The sequence below is a fragment of the Dermochelys coriacea genome, chromosome 3 (genome assembly GCF_009764565.3).
Source record: "Dermochelys coriacea isolate rDerCor1 chromosome 3, rDerCor1.pri.v4, whole genome shotgun sequence".
NCBI classification, from domain to species: Eukaryota; Metazoa; Chordata; order Testudines; family Dermochelyidae; genus Dermochelys; species Dermochelys coriacea.
The window spans coordinates 200,842,875-200,858,067 of NC_050070.1; the positions used below are offsets into that span (position 1 = coordinate 200,842,875).

Genomic DNA, 15,193 nt, shown 5'->3' on the forward strand with positions numbered 1-15,193 from the left:
AGTCCTAGATCCCTGAATAGTGTGATCGTCGTCTGGACTGAGTCCAATGCTTCTCGTTGAGTTGGGCCTTTGAGAAGACAATTGTCCAGGTAAGGGAAAATCGTTATTTCCTGTTTGCGCAGATGTGCCGCTACTACCGCTAGGGTTTTGGAGAAAACTCTTGGTGCAGTTGATAGGCTGAACGGTAGTACTCTGTACTGGAAGTGTTTGTGTCCTACTGTTAAACGCAGAAATTTCCTGTGAGTGGGGTGTACAGTAATATGAAAATAAGCATCTTGGAGGTTGAGGGGTGAAAACCAGTCCCCCTTTTGCAGCGCTGGAAGTATCGTGCCCAGTGAGTGCGTTTTGAACTTTTAAGTGCATACGAACATGTTGAGTTTCCTGAGATCCAAGATAGGTCTCCATCCCCCATTCTTCTTCTGCGTCAAGAAGAAGTGGGAGTAGAACCCCTTCCCCATGTATTGCAAAGGTACTTGTTCCATGGCACCTAGTTGTAAAAGATGATTGATTTCTTGTTGTATCAGGTGCTCATGAGAAGGGTCCCTGAAAAGGGACGGAGAGGGGGGTACGGTAGGTGGTCGGAAGGTAAAGGGGATGGTATATCCTGATTGTATGGTCTCTAACACCCACTGGTCCATTATTATTGACTCCCAGATGTGGCAGAATGGGCGAAGATGGTGTCAAAAGCATGGGGACCGATCGGGTGACAGCGCTGCCTGGTGAAGGAGGTTGTCCAAACCCTCGACCAAAATTGCCTGGTGAAGAATTTAGTGGGCGCGGTTGGTGCCGACTTGTTTTTTTCAACCAGTGCTGACTATGATGTTGGTGCCGAGGGCGGAGGCATGGTGCCTGAGGAGACACTCAGCACCGGGTCCCTTATGGGTGAATTCAGTACCATGGAGGAGGCATGTTACCATCTGTGCCGCGACTCTGTCTGCTTTGCTTGGGACTCGGTGGTGCTGGAGGTGTCCAGAGTATCATAGGTGCTCACCTGAGCACGTGTTGGTATCAGGGGTAGTGACCTGGCAGGAGACCACCTATGTTTCTGCAGAGACGTCTGCGCCCTCTTCTACGGTCCTTTAGAGGAAGGCATGTCTCCTGTCCCTGCAGAGGGGGTACCTGGAAAGGAGGTCCATTGGTCTGGCTCTGGTTGGAGAGATTTCTCCATCAGTAAAACTGGAGGACTTGGGTCATGCGTGTGCTAGACCTGGTACCATGAGATGCCTGCTGCATATGCATGACCCGCACGGATACTGATGCCATAAATCTCTGATTGACGTCACCGGGATGCACCAACACCTGAAGTGGAGCACTCAAAGGGACAGCGTTCGAAGAAGAAATATCAGTTTCACTCTGCAGCTACTAGAGCTCTCAAATTCTTCAGGTCTGGGATAGCCCCACTATGAGGACTGCCTTGGGCCAGGGACCCTAGGGCCTCCATACACAAAGGCCATCTGGCTCCCTGGGATGCAAGCTAGCCGAGAAGTCTGGAAGTTTGGGGTCTCTTGACTCTGAGAAGTCCACCTGGAGGGGCTGCCCCAGAGCTACAGACCGTGGGAGCTGATCCCAAGACACTCAAGCTCCTGGGTCCACAACAGGGAGCTTGGAAGCTGTGGATAGAGCTGAGATTCTCAGGTTTCCAGGATCGCTGCCGTGAAGTCGGGATCTAAGCTCTGATTAGAGTCAGGGCTCCCAAGTCTATCAAGCTCCCAACTCCATGGCAGGGATCCTGGAAACCCTGGCATGACAAGGCTGGCCCAGAGCCACAGACTATGGAAGCCCGGGGTTGCCTGGTCACTGGGCAGTCTACAAAGTGGAGCTCTCTCTCTCTCACCAGCTCCCAGAGCTAGTGGAAGGTGTGGAGATAGAGAAGCTGGGCGCTGCACCTCTCCAGCAACCAGAACTGCAGGGGAGGTTGAGTGTTCCTGCTCTCTGTCTCCAGAAAATTTGTTGAAAGTGAAATTGACAAGATGCTTCCAAGAAGGCAGCCAGGGAGCCCTCATTTCAATTTTCCCAACAGAAAAATCAAAATCTTTCAGCAAAACTGAAATTTTTTCATGGAAAATTCTGCTTTTGCAAAAAAGAGCACTTTTTTTTTTTTGGTCAGAAAACCATTTAGATGAAAATTTTGTGACCAGCTCTAATAGTGATTGTAACGTAACCCTACCAAAACTGGCACCTGATCTTGTAGCCAAGTCAAGGGCATGTTGTTCAACAAAAATAAGGGGATTACGCCATATTGCTGCCTTGCAGATCTCAGATACGAGGACGTTCTAAAAACTGCAGAGGAGGCACCCTGTGCTTCTGACGTTTGGAGGGAGAGGCGTGCCAGCCATGTGATAAACAGATTGAAATAACATGGGGTAATCCAGTGACATATTCTCTGGGAAGAAATGGCCCGCCCCTTAAAAGAGCTACTTATGGCAATAAAGAGACGAGGAGCCTGCCTAAAAGGCTTCGTTCTAGTAATACAACAAGACACTAGAAACATCCAAGGTGTGACGTTTCTTTTTCCCTGGAGAGGAATGGGGTATTTGGAAAGAAAATGAGAAGATTAACAGATTTAAATGGAAGTCTGACACAATTCTGGGAAAAATTTGGGATGAAGACTCAACACCGCCTTATCTCTGTGGAATATTGTGCAAGGTGGGTTAGCCGGAAGAGTTTGTATAAGACCTCACAGGTCTAGAACCCAGGCCTGCAGAGCTATCACACAATTAACATCTCCAGGCTGCCACTCAGTGGCAGCTGTAACCAACCTGCACTCTACTTACCATGATTCACTGTGGACACCGACCATGGGAAGTTCCGCCTTAACGGTTTGACAGGCAGCAGCCCCAGCGCTTCTAAATGGCTCCCTGCCCTATATAAACTCCAGAGTCGTTTCAGGAAGTGTCCAGGCAACAGCGCGGATCTCTTCTAGCTGCCATGACCGTTTCTGTTCTATGCTCTTGAGCTCCTGGCTTGACCTCGGTTTGTTTTGGACTTCATCTCCTGACTCGGACCCTGAAATCTCAGTTGGACTCTAATCCTGACCTGGAACTGACTACAAACTCCTTAGCTACTCCTAGCCTCAAGTTTGTCCCTGCTTTGACCTTTGGCCCTGACTTCCCCTTGTTGGGATCCTGAAAGCTTAGAGTTTGCTGACTCTTCTAGCTGATGTAATGGTGATCAGAAAGGCCATCTTGAGAGTAAGGTGAGAGCATTCAGAGGGAGACTCAAAGAAGGGGCTCTATGACACTTGTAAGAACAATACTGAGATCCCACATTGGAAGGAAGTGAGGGACAGTTGAATGTGCCCCTTGGGTTGGGGGCACACAAGGACATGCACTGTTCAGGCTACAACTCAACAGACACTGCTATTCAAAGATTACACATGAACACCTAGCGCGCGATCCACACGAACAGTATCCTCTATTCCCCAACCCAAAGGCACACACCTTATGTCTACTAAAATTTCCATACACCTGAGACCATACACCATAATCTTAACTCTGTTCCCATGCAGCAATTCCTTTAGTGAACCCACTCCAACACACCGGCCCTTATTTCTCTCCCTGCTCTACACACCCCAGGTTTCCTCCCTGGCCTCCATTTTTCCCTCCCCCAACTTCTTCCCCCAAATACATACTTTCCCTCCCTTTCCCTTGTATTCCAAAGGCCTGAAAATTCACCTGCTCCTCACAGTTCTTATTTCTGCTCCATGACAGCATAAGGGAACCTCTTCCCTGAGGACAACCTGGCTTCACCCTCGATAGGACAATGGGAGACAGTGGCCATCTCTGCTAAGTACAACCTTAAAAATTCCTCCTGCAGCAAGTATAAGGAAATGGTAGCCATCTTAAATGAGGGAAACCTATGGCCTCTTTCCCACTGAGAATAATGGGAGATGGTAGCCATTTTTAACTTTGTTAGTTTCTCTGAAAAAGAAATGCGCCAATCACTGAAGAAAAAACTCTCAGTTATAAAGATTAAAAGTGAAAAACTACCCTTAATCCTAAAGATTTGTTTTCAAAAACAACCTGTTGCACTAGATCTCTTCAAGGTTCAGCTGCCTGATAATATTTGTTTTAAAGATACATGTCAACAATAAAATGTGAGAACCCCTGAACAACCCAGAGACAAATTTCAAACACTTCCTATTGAAAATTTATTATACAAAACCAACCAAATACTACATACGAAATTCAAAGGGCATATAAAGTAACACTGAATGATGTTTTAAACTCAAAGACCACCTATGTGTAGAGAAAAACAGAAATGCATGCCCTATTTTAAGCCCAATTCAGAACAACTTAGCTATAGAGTCATAATAAGCACCTACATCACAGAACATACCATAGAAGATAATTTGGCGGGGCTTCTGCAGTCTAGTACAGAATCCAGGCATACTTCCTGTTAAACTGCATAGCAAGCGCATTAATACTACGATAGCACGTGCTGTAGGATTTCATATACATAGTGGGGCAGACTGTAGCAGCAGACGCTGCTGCTAGAACAGCACAAAAGGATCTGAAATCCCACTGACACAGCTACCGCCGTTCATTGAGGTGGTTTTATTATGTTGATGGGAGAACTCTCAGATTTAGGGTCTGATCCTGCAAAGAATTAGGCATCTGAGTAACTTTACTCACATGAATAGCCTCATGGAACAGGCCCTTAAAATGTTAAATTTACTTTTTAAATAATGAGGGATTTGTACAGATGAATTTAAGTTTTAAGCTACCTCAATTTCAAATCAATATAGTAATATTTATGTGAAACAATCAAAATATTCTCGACAGGAGTACATTATTCACTTACCTTTCCTCTTCTAATAGGAATCATATGAAAGGGAAACTAAGGAGAGGAATTCTTATTTGTTGCTTTTTGGAAAAATTAACTCTCTCAAATTGGAAAGAGTTTTACAAGAAACTTTAAAAAGAAAAATATAATAATTCACTTCCCAATCACAGAGTTTTTCTTCCAGTCAAAATGCATGTTAAATAGTCCCACTTTAAGGAGTCTGAGTGGCTTTAAAACACATGTTGTGAAAGCAGTGTTTTTTTGTTCAGGTTGGCAACAAAATATTTTCAAAAGCAGTTTACTAGATTTTCTTTTGAGCAACCTAAACATCTCTTTTTGCTGGATTACTTATCCTGTGGTGTTTATCGATCTTGGGACCAAGATAACAAAGAATATAAAGCCCTCACAGCTGATGTTAGAAAGAAACTTTCCTGTTACAAAGGGACTTAAATTAAATTTAATGTTTAAAATTAATATTTCCATTAATCACTCCTACAATACATGCACAGACCTTAATGTGTATTTATGACATTCATCATTAGTGAAAAAGAAACTGCCTGTTATAAAACAGGCCACCTGGGTCAACATTAGCACTCATGAGACAACCAGTGGTTAACTGCAGTATAAAATTCATAAGCTGTTGACCCTGATAGAGCCTTCTAGATGAAATATATAACTAATAATTTTTATTGGTAATGAACTACCCAGCAATACCTTTTTTCCCATAAATTTATTAGGGGAGCATATTTTGTTCCAGCAGTGCCACCGCTGACCCTTATGAGTTGTCTTATAGAACAGAGATGCCAAAAAATATACAAAACAAATAATACAGTGGACCGTATAAATCTTAATATTTGGTAACACAAAAGGTTTCAAGACCAAGTAGTCAAAAATGGACACCTAAAGTTAGGTTTCTAAATAAGTGGCCTGATTTTCCAAAGTGCTGAGCTTCTAGCAGTTCCTATTATCTTCAGCAGGAGGTGCTGGGTGTTCAGTCCATTTGATAATCAGACCATTTAGGTGACAAAATATGCATTTAGGAGACTAACTTTAGGTTCCCATTTTGAACATCTTGACCCAATTGTTTAGATGATCTTTTCCATCCCTAGAAAATATCAGATTAGCATTTGAATGACTAAGTCTACACAAAAACATGTTTCACCACTGAACAATAAATCAGACTATTCTAGTACTCCTCCATACATACCAGTGCTCCATTTTCGCTTGTCCAAAGACTGGGATTAGATTCAAGTCTAGTGACACAAACCACAAATTTGTCTGGAAATACACACAGCTCTGTGTAAAACAACAAACACCAAAAAGATTACATGTATCTTTCAGTATACAATATAGTTTTTATAAAGGCAACGTACTACATTTTGTAAATCAAAGCAGCCGACATTTTAAAATGCACAATAATTCTTTTCTCCCTCCTCACTTTTTGCAATTCCCCACTCTCTCCTCCCACTTCACTTGTTTTGTTTTGTTTTGGGGGGGGGGTTGGGTTTTTTTGGGTGGGGGAGTAAATCATTCATTTATCAATAGGGCAGAGTAAGCTCAGTTCTCCAGAGAAAAGACTAGGTTGCAAATTAGTCCACCTGAGCCCTGGACAAATAAATCACATGGAACCCCACAGGCAAGTCATTCAGCATGATTTCCTTTGTGCTAGTCTGATGATTCATCTTTTCATCTCAAAAATTTTGTCATGTTTATAACATCAGTATAATGTATTGCATGAAAATAGGACATAACATGGCATATGGAAAACATCTTTCAAACTATGACTAAGGTGATTTTAAAGTGTTTGAACGATTTATTACTGTTTACCATTATAATCTCACATATCTTACTCCTAAAACACAGTTCCCAGAGTTAACACACAACAACAAAACTTCTTAATCATCTGTGATTACTAGAGGGAAGAGGATCCAGTAATAACAATTCTGAACCACTGATAAGAATAGAGTGCATAAGGCATCACTCAATTTAGTGACAAAAATACTAGAGAGAGAGAGAGAGAGAGAGAGAGAAAGAGAAAGAGACAGAGAGGGTGTTCTGTTTTAGCAATCTGAAATTATTTCCATAGCCATTAAAATGGCATATTTTTATTTAGGATTTATATGTGAAATTGTCAGACTTTTATAACAATGGGCCAGAACATCCTGGCTTATGGAAGAGGGAGAGGTAAGATAGGCAGGAAAACAATGAGGCTGACCATACAGTTTCCCTCAGAACATCCCATCAAAGGGCAGCAAACTTGGGAGGAATATGGAGCTATCTGCATGGACGGCTGCTTCTCCACAAGACTGTGTTGTTTCATTGACAGCATGCTCTGTGCAGCCATTTGCCAAGTCCTCCTATGGCTGCTAAGCAGGAGCCATGAAGGTAACTTTACAAGAATTAATGCTGTATTAATTACTAGTAGATCTGTGGGTTGGTGCAGTGGCTTGTAGTCAGACCCCCTATTCTTCTGGTCTCACCCACAAGCCCTGCAAAGCTCCAAGCAGAAAGGCTCCAGAGGAAATAAGGAGTGCTGCTGGGATGGGGAGTGGGGGCAGTAATCCCCACTTTCTGCACAGGAAGGAAAAGATGCATATGCAGGAGGGTTGCTCCTAGCCTCAGATATTAAGCATTCTGACAGGGTGTTATTTCAGCTTTGACTGTAAAACGAACCAATGCAACATGAGTTTCAATTGCAAAATACAGAATTCTACTTAGATGATAATCAATGCGTTCTTTTTGATTGCGGTATTACATGTATCCTGACTAAAAGAACTGTTGAGGCCAAAGTGTTTATTAGCTCAGGAAATATACTTATTAGAGTGCAGCAGCAGCTTTTATTAATAATAAAAATTATTATAATGACCAAGAAACAACAACACATTTTGGCCACTGTCTTTCAACAACCTCTGTGTGGGAGCAGGGGGTTCTATTCATGTGGCACTCATTAAAGGATCGTGGCCTTAGAATTTTTTCTGATAGTATTGGTAGATCAAATACATTTTAGTTTGGCTGTTTTAACTGTTACATTTTGCCAGATAGTCTCTTGCTGGTTAACAAAACAAATCGGTCACTAGACTACAATACTTCATGAAAAATTCCAATAACGATTAGATCCAAAACAAATACAGTTTTGATGTAAAAGAGATTATTACAGTATAATCTAATATTCCAAAACAGCCATGAAAATGTACAACTTTGCTGAAAAAACTTAAAATCAACACTCTAATCTCTGCACTCAGTATGAAGTTAGACAAAATTAGTAGTTAATTGAAACAGAAGAGACTTAACAAATGTCCATAAACATGGTAAATAAAACCCTATAAAATGTAAGAGACATTACTAAGATTGTTATTCAAGCAGTTAAAAGATTTTAAAGCCGCTTAGTTGATTTACTTTATTTTTCTTTTAAATTTAAAAGATCAACTGAAAGGGCAGTCATTGTTATGGTTCCTTTTTATTGTTGTTGGAGCAACAGGATTGATATCACTTCCTTACAGAGCATCTTGGCTTGGAAAAACATGAAGAAGAAAAATATCTGGCCCAATGACATCACCTATGTAGGGATTTTACAGCAGTGGGCTCAATGAAAGCTTTTGCTTGCATACACTTGTACCATGCAGTTGATGCCATAATGATACGATATGACTCATCGGAGTGCAACCTCTGGGTTGATTCACCCCGTGGAGACTCAGTAAAATGCTAAGCCTCATCACAAATATCAAATCTGGTATGACTGAGCTGATTATTCTGGAGCAGGCAGAAAGCAACTTTAAAGTTAAATAAAACACACAAACAACTGTTTGGAAATATTTTTGATTAAAAAAAAATCCCACAACAAACAATAACAGAAACTAATGAACTGAATAAAAAATCTAGTAGAAACGCTGTGTTTATGATCTCCTCCCTTCTCCCAATTGTGCTAAATGTTAAGAAACGGAATAAGAAACTGCCTGCTTACCGCGATACTGCTTCCCCACCACACAACGGAGATTGACCCATCTCTTTATGAAGTAGGCTGTAATGTGAAAATTGCCACCTGAAACATTAAACAGAGTGATGTAATAAGTGTAAGGGCATTCTGTTCTCACTGTGTGCTACACATCTCCTATAAAGATCTCCTGACTGTTTGGGGAAAGGAAGAAATAGCTCTCACTTACAAAATGTGCCTCTCTCCAAAAGCAGTATTTTTAATAAAAACTTTTTAGAGTCAAGAATAAACTAAATAATGTGCAGAAGAGTAAAAAAAAACCACTGGATTTTAAAATTGATCAGTTCTGCTATCCAATCACAGAAATTAATTTCAATAAATTAATTGCCCACAAAAGGTACCAGACGAACAGCTCTGCAGACTAAGACCCTGCTCATTGTGACCCCATTGCACCCACACAAATCTAGAAAGCCGCTGAAAATTTTCTTAACTAATTGCTTTTTAGAGAAAGACCTTGGGTTGTGTAAAGTTTTTAAAAGTTTGGAATGGAGGTGCCAGCTATGAGCAGATTCTGAACGATGCTAATCATCTGCCAATCCCATTTAGTTCAACAAGAAAAGGAGCGCCCTTCAAGATCAGGCTATATTTAATTACAGTGATAAATACTACGTGGTGATCAATAATTGTGCCCAGCCTCAGCATGGGTGCACCAACAGGGAGGTATAGGGTGCAAAGTAGCCTCGTTCCCAGCGGCTGACCACTCTTAGAATCCCTGTGCTATAAAGGTTCTCAAGGCTAGAAAGATGACCTTGTGCACTGGATTGCAACTCCAAAAAAACTGAGTTCTAGTCTATTCTCTGCTTTGCCATCAACTTCCTGAGGGACCTTGGGCAAGTCATTTAGTTTCTCTGTTGCTCAGTTCAGTCTGTAAAGTAGGAATAATAATTCTTCCCTACCTCACAGGGACGTCACAAGGTACACAAGATACCTTATGACAAGTGCCACAGAAAAGCTTATAAATAAATATTGCCATTCTCGACTCTAGAACGAAGGCAAGGGAAGGCACAGGACCACATATCCCCATCCCAATTCCAGCCAGGAGAGCTAACCAGGAGCAGATGGTCCAGATGTTGACCACAGCACAAAGGATGACAATGCAGCTTCATTCCCTCCTGCATGCTCCAGAGCTTCCCAGCTGGCACAGTGCCTCTGGGAGCAACCCCGCAGTGGTGTTCCACCACACTATCCTTCATGCAATACCGTGCCTATTTACCATAATCAGTCCCTAAATAATTTATCAGCCATCTTTTTCCATTCGGAAGACAATTGAATACTTGACTCCCTTTAAAGATTGAGTCAAGATGTATCAAGTTAAGCCACCCTCTAAAGAGAAGGAACACTTTGGATGCTGTCCATCACCTTTATTAGTTGCATATTTACAACACATGATTAAAGAAAATTGTTGTTAGGTATTTCCAGTTTGGCACCTGCTATCCTTTTGACACGCTGTCAGTGAGGTTAGCCAAATCAAAGATGACAAGACTTTGCACTTTCTATAGACAAAGTGTAAGTGTAAGTGTGACAGTACAATGCCTTCCACTGTGATCTCAAGAACAGTGGAACAGAGAGATGTCTGTAAAAACTAGAGCTGGCAAAAAAACAAGAATTCTGTTTTGTGAAAAATTTCAAGGTTTCAAAGTTTGTTTTTGTTCCACATCCGAAACTAGACCTCTTAAAACTTTTCACAAAAAGCACACAAGAACAACCCTCTGCTACAGCCAACAGTCTGAATCTGTCCGATTCAGAAGAGGGACTTGAACCTGGGTCTCTTATTCTAGGTGAGTGCCCTAACCATTGGGCTAGTGGCTCTTCTCGGATGCAGGGGGGGTCCCTCTCTCTCACACACACACTCTCCCTCCACACCCGGATAAACCTTTCCAACAAAACTTTGGTCTAAACTGACACATTTCCATAAACAGTTTCCATTTTGATGGATCGGTATTTTCAGATTAAAAATTCTCCCTTCTAAAAAAATCTTGACCATCTTTAGTAAAAATACAAATTTACCAACCAGTCTCTAAATGAGGAAAATGGATAACTAAATGAGGAAATCCTCTCCGCCTGAATGTACATCACAACACTGAACAAGCACTTAACTCTCATCGTATTTTTTTATTAAAACGTCAAACAAAAGGTGATAATATTTTACATTTCCCACCACACTCTAAAACACAATGCTTCATGCCCAAGATTCTTCTAAGAATGGGAGTGACATATCTATCTGTTTAGTTTTTCTGCTGTTCTGGTGTCCTGTAAGAAGTAAGTCTTTAATCATATCTGACCAACTAACAACCTGAGCAGAGTTTCAAACTGATCTTAACGACCTCTGATTTACAATATGTCTGCTCTTGGGAGTAAAACAAAACCCCCGCAGCTCTATGGTATTTTCAGTTCAGTTGCCCCTTGTTAGGGCCTGATTTCAAGTTGACTTCTGTTGGTGACAGAGTCATACAGGATATGTCCAAAACATATTTGAGAGATTGTTAAATATGTCTCTTTAATTTCCACCCTTCACTGATTCTTCCTTTGTGGAACCTTTCTACCAGCAGGAAAGATATATTGTCATGAGGCTCTAATGGAAGCTCAATTAAATACCATTCTGCTGATCAGTCAGTAGGGGATACCATGTCAGTACAGCAGCTCCAGCAGCCAAAGTTTATCACTTACATGATTAATGCAGTCTGTGTCTGCTTGCATCAACTGGTACAACTGCTGCACCTCAGGAATAATTTTCTTCACTATTTCTTTTAAGAAGTGAAAAATATTTACATGCAATGATTTAAAACTTGTGTTCATCAAACCCGCCTAATAAATTGTTTTCTTCATAGTTGTATCTATATTTGAGTATTTAATGTTTGATCATGCAATGAAAAGAAATTACAATGTAGACACTGTGTAGTCAGTTCTAGCAATCAGTACACTTCTTTTTAAAGTGAAACCAATGCATAAAAGCTACTGTTGACAGCTCTAGAGACCGAAGTCCTCCATTTATCATGTTCATAACCCCTGTGGATAAAAGAGAAGGAACAGCATCAGCCATGGCTGATCAAGCTTTGCCACACTAATTCACAAGAGTGCATCAACCCAAAACTGGAAGAACTCTCACTAATAGTAAGAGAGAAGTTCAGTCTTCATACCCATCCAATGTTTCACTCTTTGCTGAGAATGCTAGTAAGGGTGCCAGTTATTGCTAATTGTGGGGTGTGTTTTAAGATGTGGACAGCTGCATGTAGGAATTGGGGTGTAATATATTTTAAAAGAACATTATATTCAATTTTTAACAAATATTTTTGAAAAACCTCTTGCTAGCGCATTAATGTCTTTGGAACCTCTGAATTGCTCCATCCAGTAACATCAGTTTGTTTTAGCAAAACTACAGCTGTGCCAATGTCAACTGATAATACAACAGCACTGCAGTGCTACTAACACTATAGAGTTCTTTCTGCTTCTTCCAAGGAAAAATATCTGCAAATTACCTATTCTCTTACACAAGATCAAGAAATGAAGATACTACAGAAATGCCTTCTTTTTCCTATCTGAAGAGCCTGTGCACTTTGCAACCTCCTACATGTAGGTTACTAACACAGAAATCGGAAAAATGTTTTCAAGTTTACAGTAAATAATGCAGAAATGAGACTTCTGTTGGGGGGGAGGAGGATATTCTGATTTTGAAACTGTACATCTAAGTCACCATATCAGAGTTCCAAAAAAATTCACTGAGACACCGGAAACCAAAACATGACCGAATAAATACAGTCCTAGCAAGGATGCAGTTTAGTTTAAGAAACAATGTGCTCCAGTGAGTAATGCATTTTAAGGGAGTGGTAATTTGCCCTGCCTGATATATTTTACAGTCCCAGGACACAGAGAGGAAATATCAGACACTGAGTTTATACTGTAAAACTATCCAGCAACACTTATTTTCCAAAGGAATTACAGCCAAGTTGACTTGAGCTTCCTACAAGGCTGCCAAGAAGAGCCTGTGGTACAGTGTATAACAGTGGAAAGCCGTCTCTCACGGCTATTAGAGACCATTCATCTGGGAGCCTGGGAAAATGCCTCTGAGCTGCTGAGTTATCTGGAATAGCCTGGCAGGTGTTCACTTCCCAGCAAAATCTGGCACCTGCTTGGCTCTGCTACTGAATTCTGCAAAGTCTTCTCCAAAACCACAAGACAGGCCTAAGAAGGCCGAATGCACCCAAAACATTTTCATACCTGACACTCCTACATTTCTGATTGTACAGCTTTTCTTGCTGTTTTCCAAAACATCTAATTTTTTCTCACGGCTCAGCATTTTAAATTTCTGACATACTGTTTTGGATTAAAATTGCCCCTTTGTTTTGAAAATACAACTTTTGTATTTAAAATAGTTTAGTCCATGAAATATAAAAAATGTGAACTTGTTATATTAAATTGGAAAAGTGATGTGTAGAATCTATAAATTCAGTACATTACATTGTTGCACAGATTAAATCCTAAATACAAAGCCTGAATTTTCAATATGCTGTATATTAATTTATAGAGATTAAGCTAATAACATTTACACCGTAGATAGGGTTTTTCATTTTCAAAGTGTTCTACATACATTAAGTTAATACACTGAAAAGCAATGAGGTCTAACTTTGCAACTATACTTCTTCATTCAGTATTATACCATCACATTAGTGAATATATGTAAACTGAAGAGCCATGTTTCAGAGTAGCAGCCGTGTTAGTCTGTATTCGCAAAAAGAAAAGGAGTACTTGTGGCACCTTAGAGACTAACAAATTTATTTGAGCATAAGCTTTCGTGAGCTACAGCTCACTTCATCGGATGCATCATGCTCATTCTGCTCATTCTGAACCTATTTTTTCGTCAATTTGTGTGTGTACCATGAAATTGATGTTTGCCAACATTTATTCATAAAAATCAAATCCTTTCAAGCCTAATTACGTTTAAGGAACGTAATAGAACATGAACGAGGAGATGGGGACTACTTGCATTGAGTGAAGTTCTTCACATGCGGAAGTGTTTGCAGCATCAGATCCTATATATGTGCATTACAGCTGAGTTACAGTAACTAGGAGAAACATATTAAGGAATTTTCTTACTTTTGTAGATAGAAAATCTTACCCATTAATGTAGCATTTTGCACTTAATTTTCTTAGCTGTCCCACCCTCCTCTCAGAGGAGAATTGTTTAATATAAGAAGATGTATATTCTTATATAGTACAAATCGATACTCCACCCAAATGTCTCTGATTTAAGGATATTTATTTTGTATATTTTGATATGTGATGTTGACCATTTGAGTTTTAACAGTTATAAAACTTTAACTTTTTGACTCTCAATGTTTACTGTCATTAAATAATTATTGTTTTCTTTCCCCATTGCCTGTTTTCCCCCATAATTTCCCACAACTGTGAAAATTTAAATATATAAACAAAAAAGTTTTAGACCCGTAATTTTGCACAACTGTGAAAATATAATTGATATAACTCTAAAAATGTTTAAAAAATAAACATCAATATGTCAAAATGTCAAAATTATAAAAATTGGATTCTGTCAAGCCTAAACAAAATATGGTCAAAATGTAACTCATGTTCTTTTTCTCCTCACTCCCCTCTTTCTTTGTTATTGTTAAGAATAGTACCATCTTTCCTGTCAGTTAAATTTTCTCCTGTGCATCCAGGCAACAACCAAAACTTGACATGTTTCCCTTTATATAATTTCCAAAAAGGCAAACTTTGGGTTGCTCAAACAACTAAAACTCCATAATCTCCCCCCTTGATTATTGCACTACTCTTCTCTGGCCTCTTTGAACACCCACACTGCCTCCTCCTTCTTATCCATGAAAAATGCAACAGCCAAGGTTATCTTTTTTGTCTATCACTTTGACCACTGCAGCCGCCACTGGCTTCCCTTCTCCCTCCAAATCAAGTTCTACCTTCCTTCCTGACCTTAAAGGCACTTTACAACTCAGACTCTCTCCTTTACTGCCTCCATTTGCCAGCAATGCTAGCCTCAGATGCCTACTTGTATACTCCTCTCACTGCCTACCCCTATTGCCACCCATTACACATGGAGCAATCTCCCTGAACTCCTTTAGGCTCCTACCTAGGCTCCTTTAGGCTACTACCTTCTCCGCCTTCAAATGCCTTCTCAAGATCCGCTTCCACTAAAATAAATCAGACTGTGTCACTGGTTAGAGGCTGTGGGCCAGGTGGGGAAAGTCAGTATTTGTGTAATTAACGGGACTATGTATGTCAATGATTGTCTCCCTCAACTTTTGTACACCTCATGTCAGCTTAGAGCCCAATTCAGCAATCACTTAGGTACATGTGTAGTTTTACTTGAGTGAGCAGTCTCACTAAAAATGACGAGACACAAAATGCTGTCAAAACCACAAAGTAAAAAAGATGAAAAAAATATTTTCT

The 15,193-nt window shown here is 40.4% G+C and overlaps 1 protein-coding gene across 9 annotated transcripts in view; it reads right to left on the reverse strand.

The window, feature by feature from the left end:
- Positions 1-15,193, reverse strand: part of LOC119852895 (SLX4 interacting protein) — a 130,784-nt gene that overhangs the window by 22,472 nt on the left and 93,119 nt on the right. For 8 of the 9 annotated variants that reach the window (XM_038394930.2, XM_038394929.2, XM_043512105.1 and 5 more), the window contains 2 exons: positions 8,747-8,824; positions 5,993-6,081 (listed from right to left, as the gene is read on the reverse strand). In XM_038394930.2, the coding sequence (XP_038250858.1) occupies positions 5,993-6,081; positions 8,747-8,824 (167 nt within the window). The remainder of the gene's footprint in view (positions 1-5,992; positions 6,082-8,746; positions 8,825-15,193) is intronic. The other variant, XM_043512106.1, reaches the window with a different exon arrangement.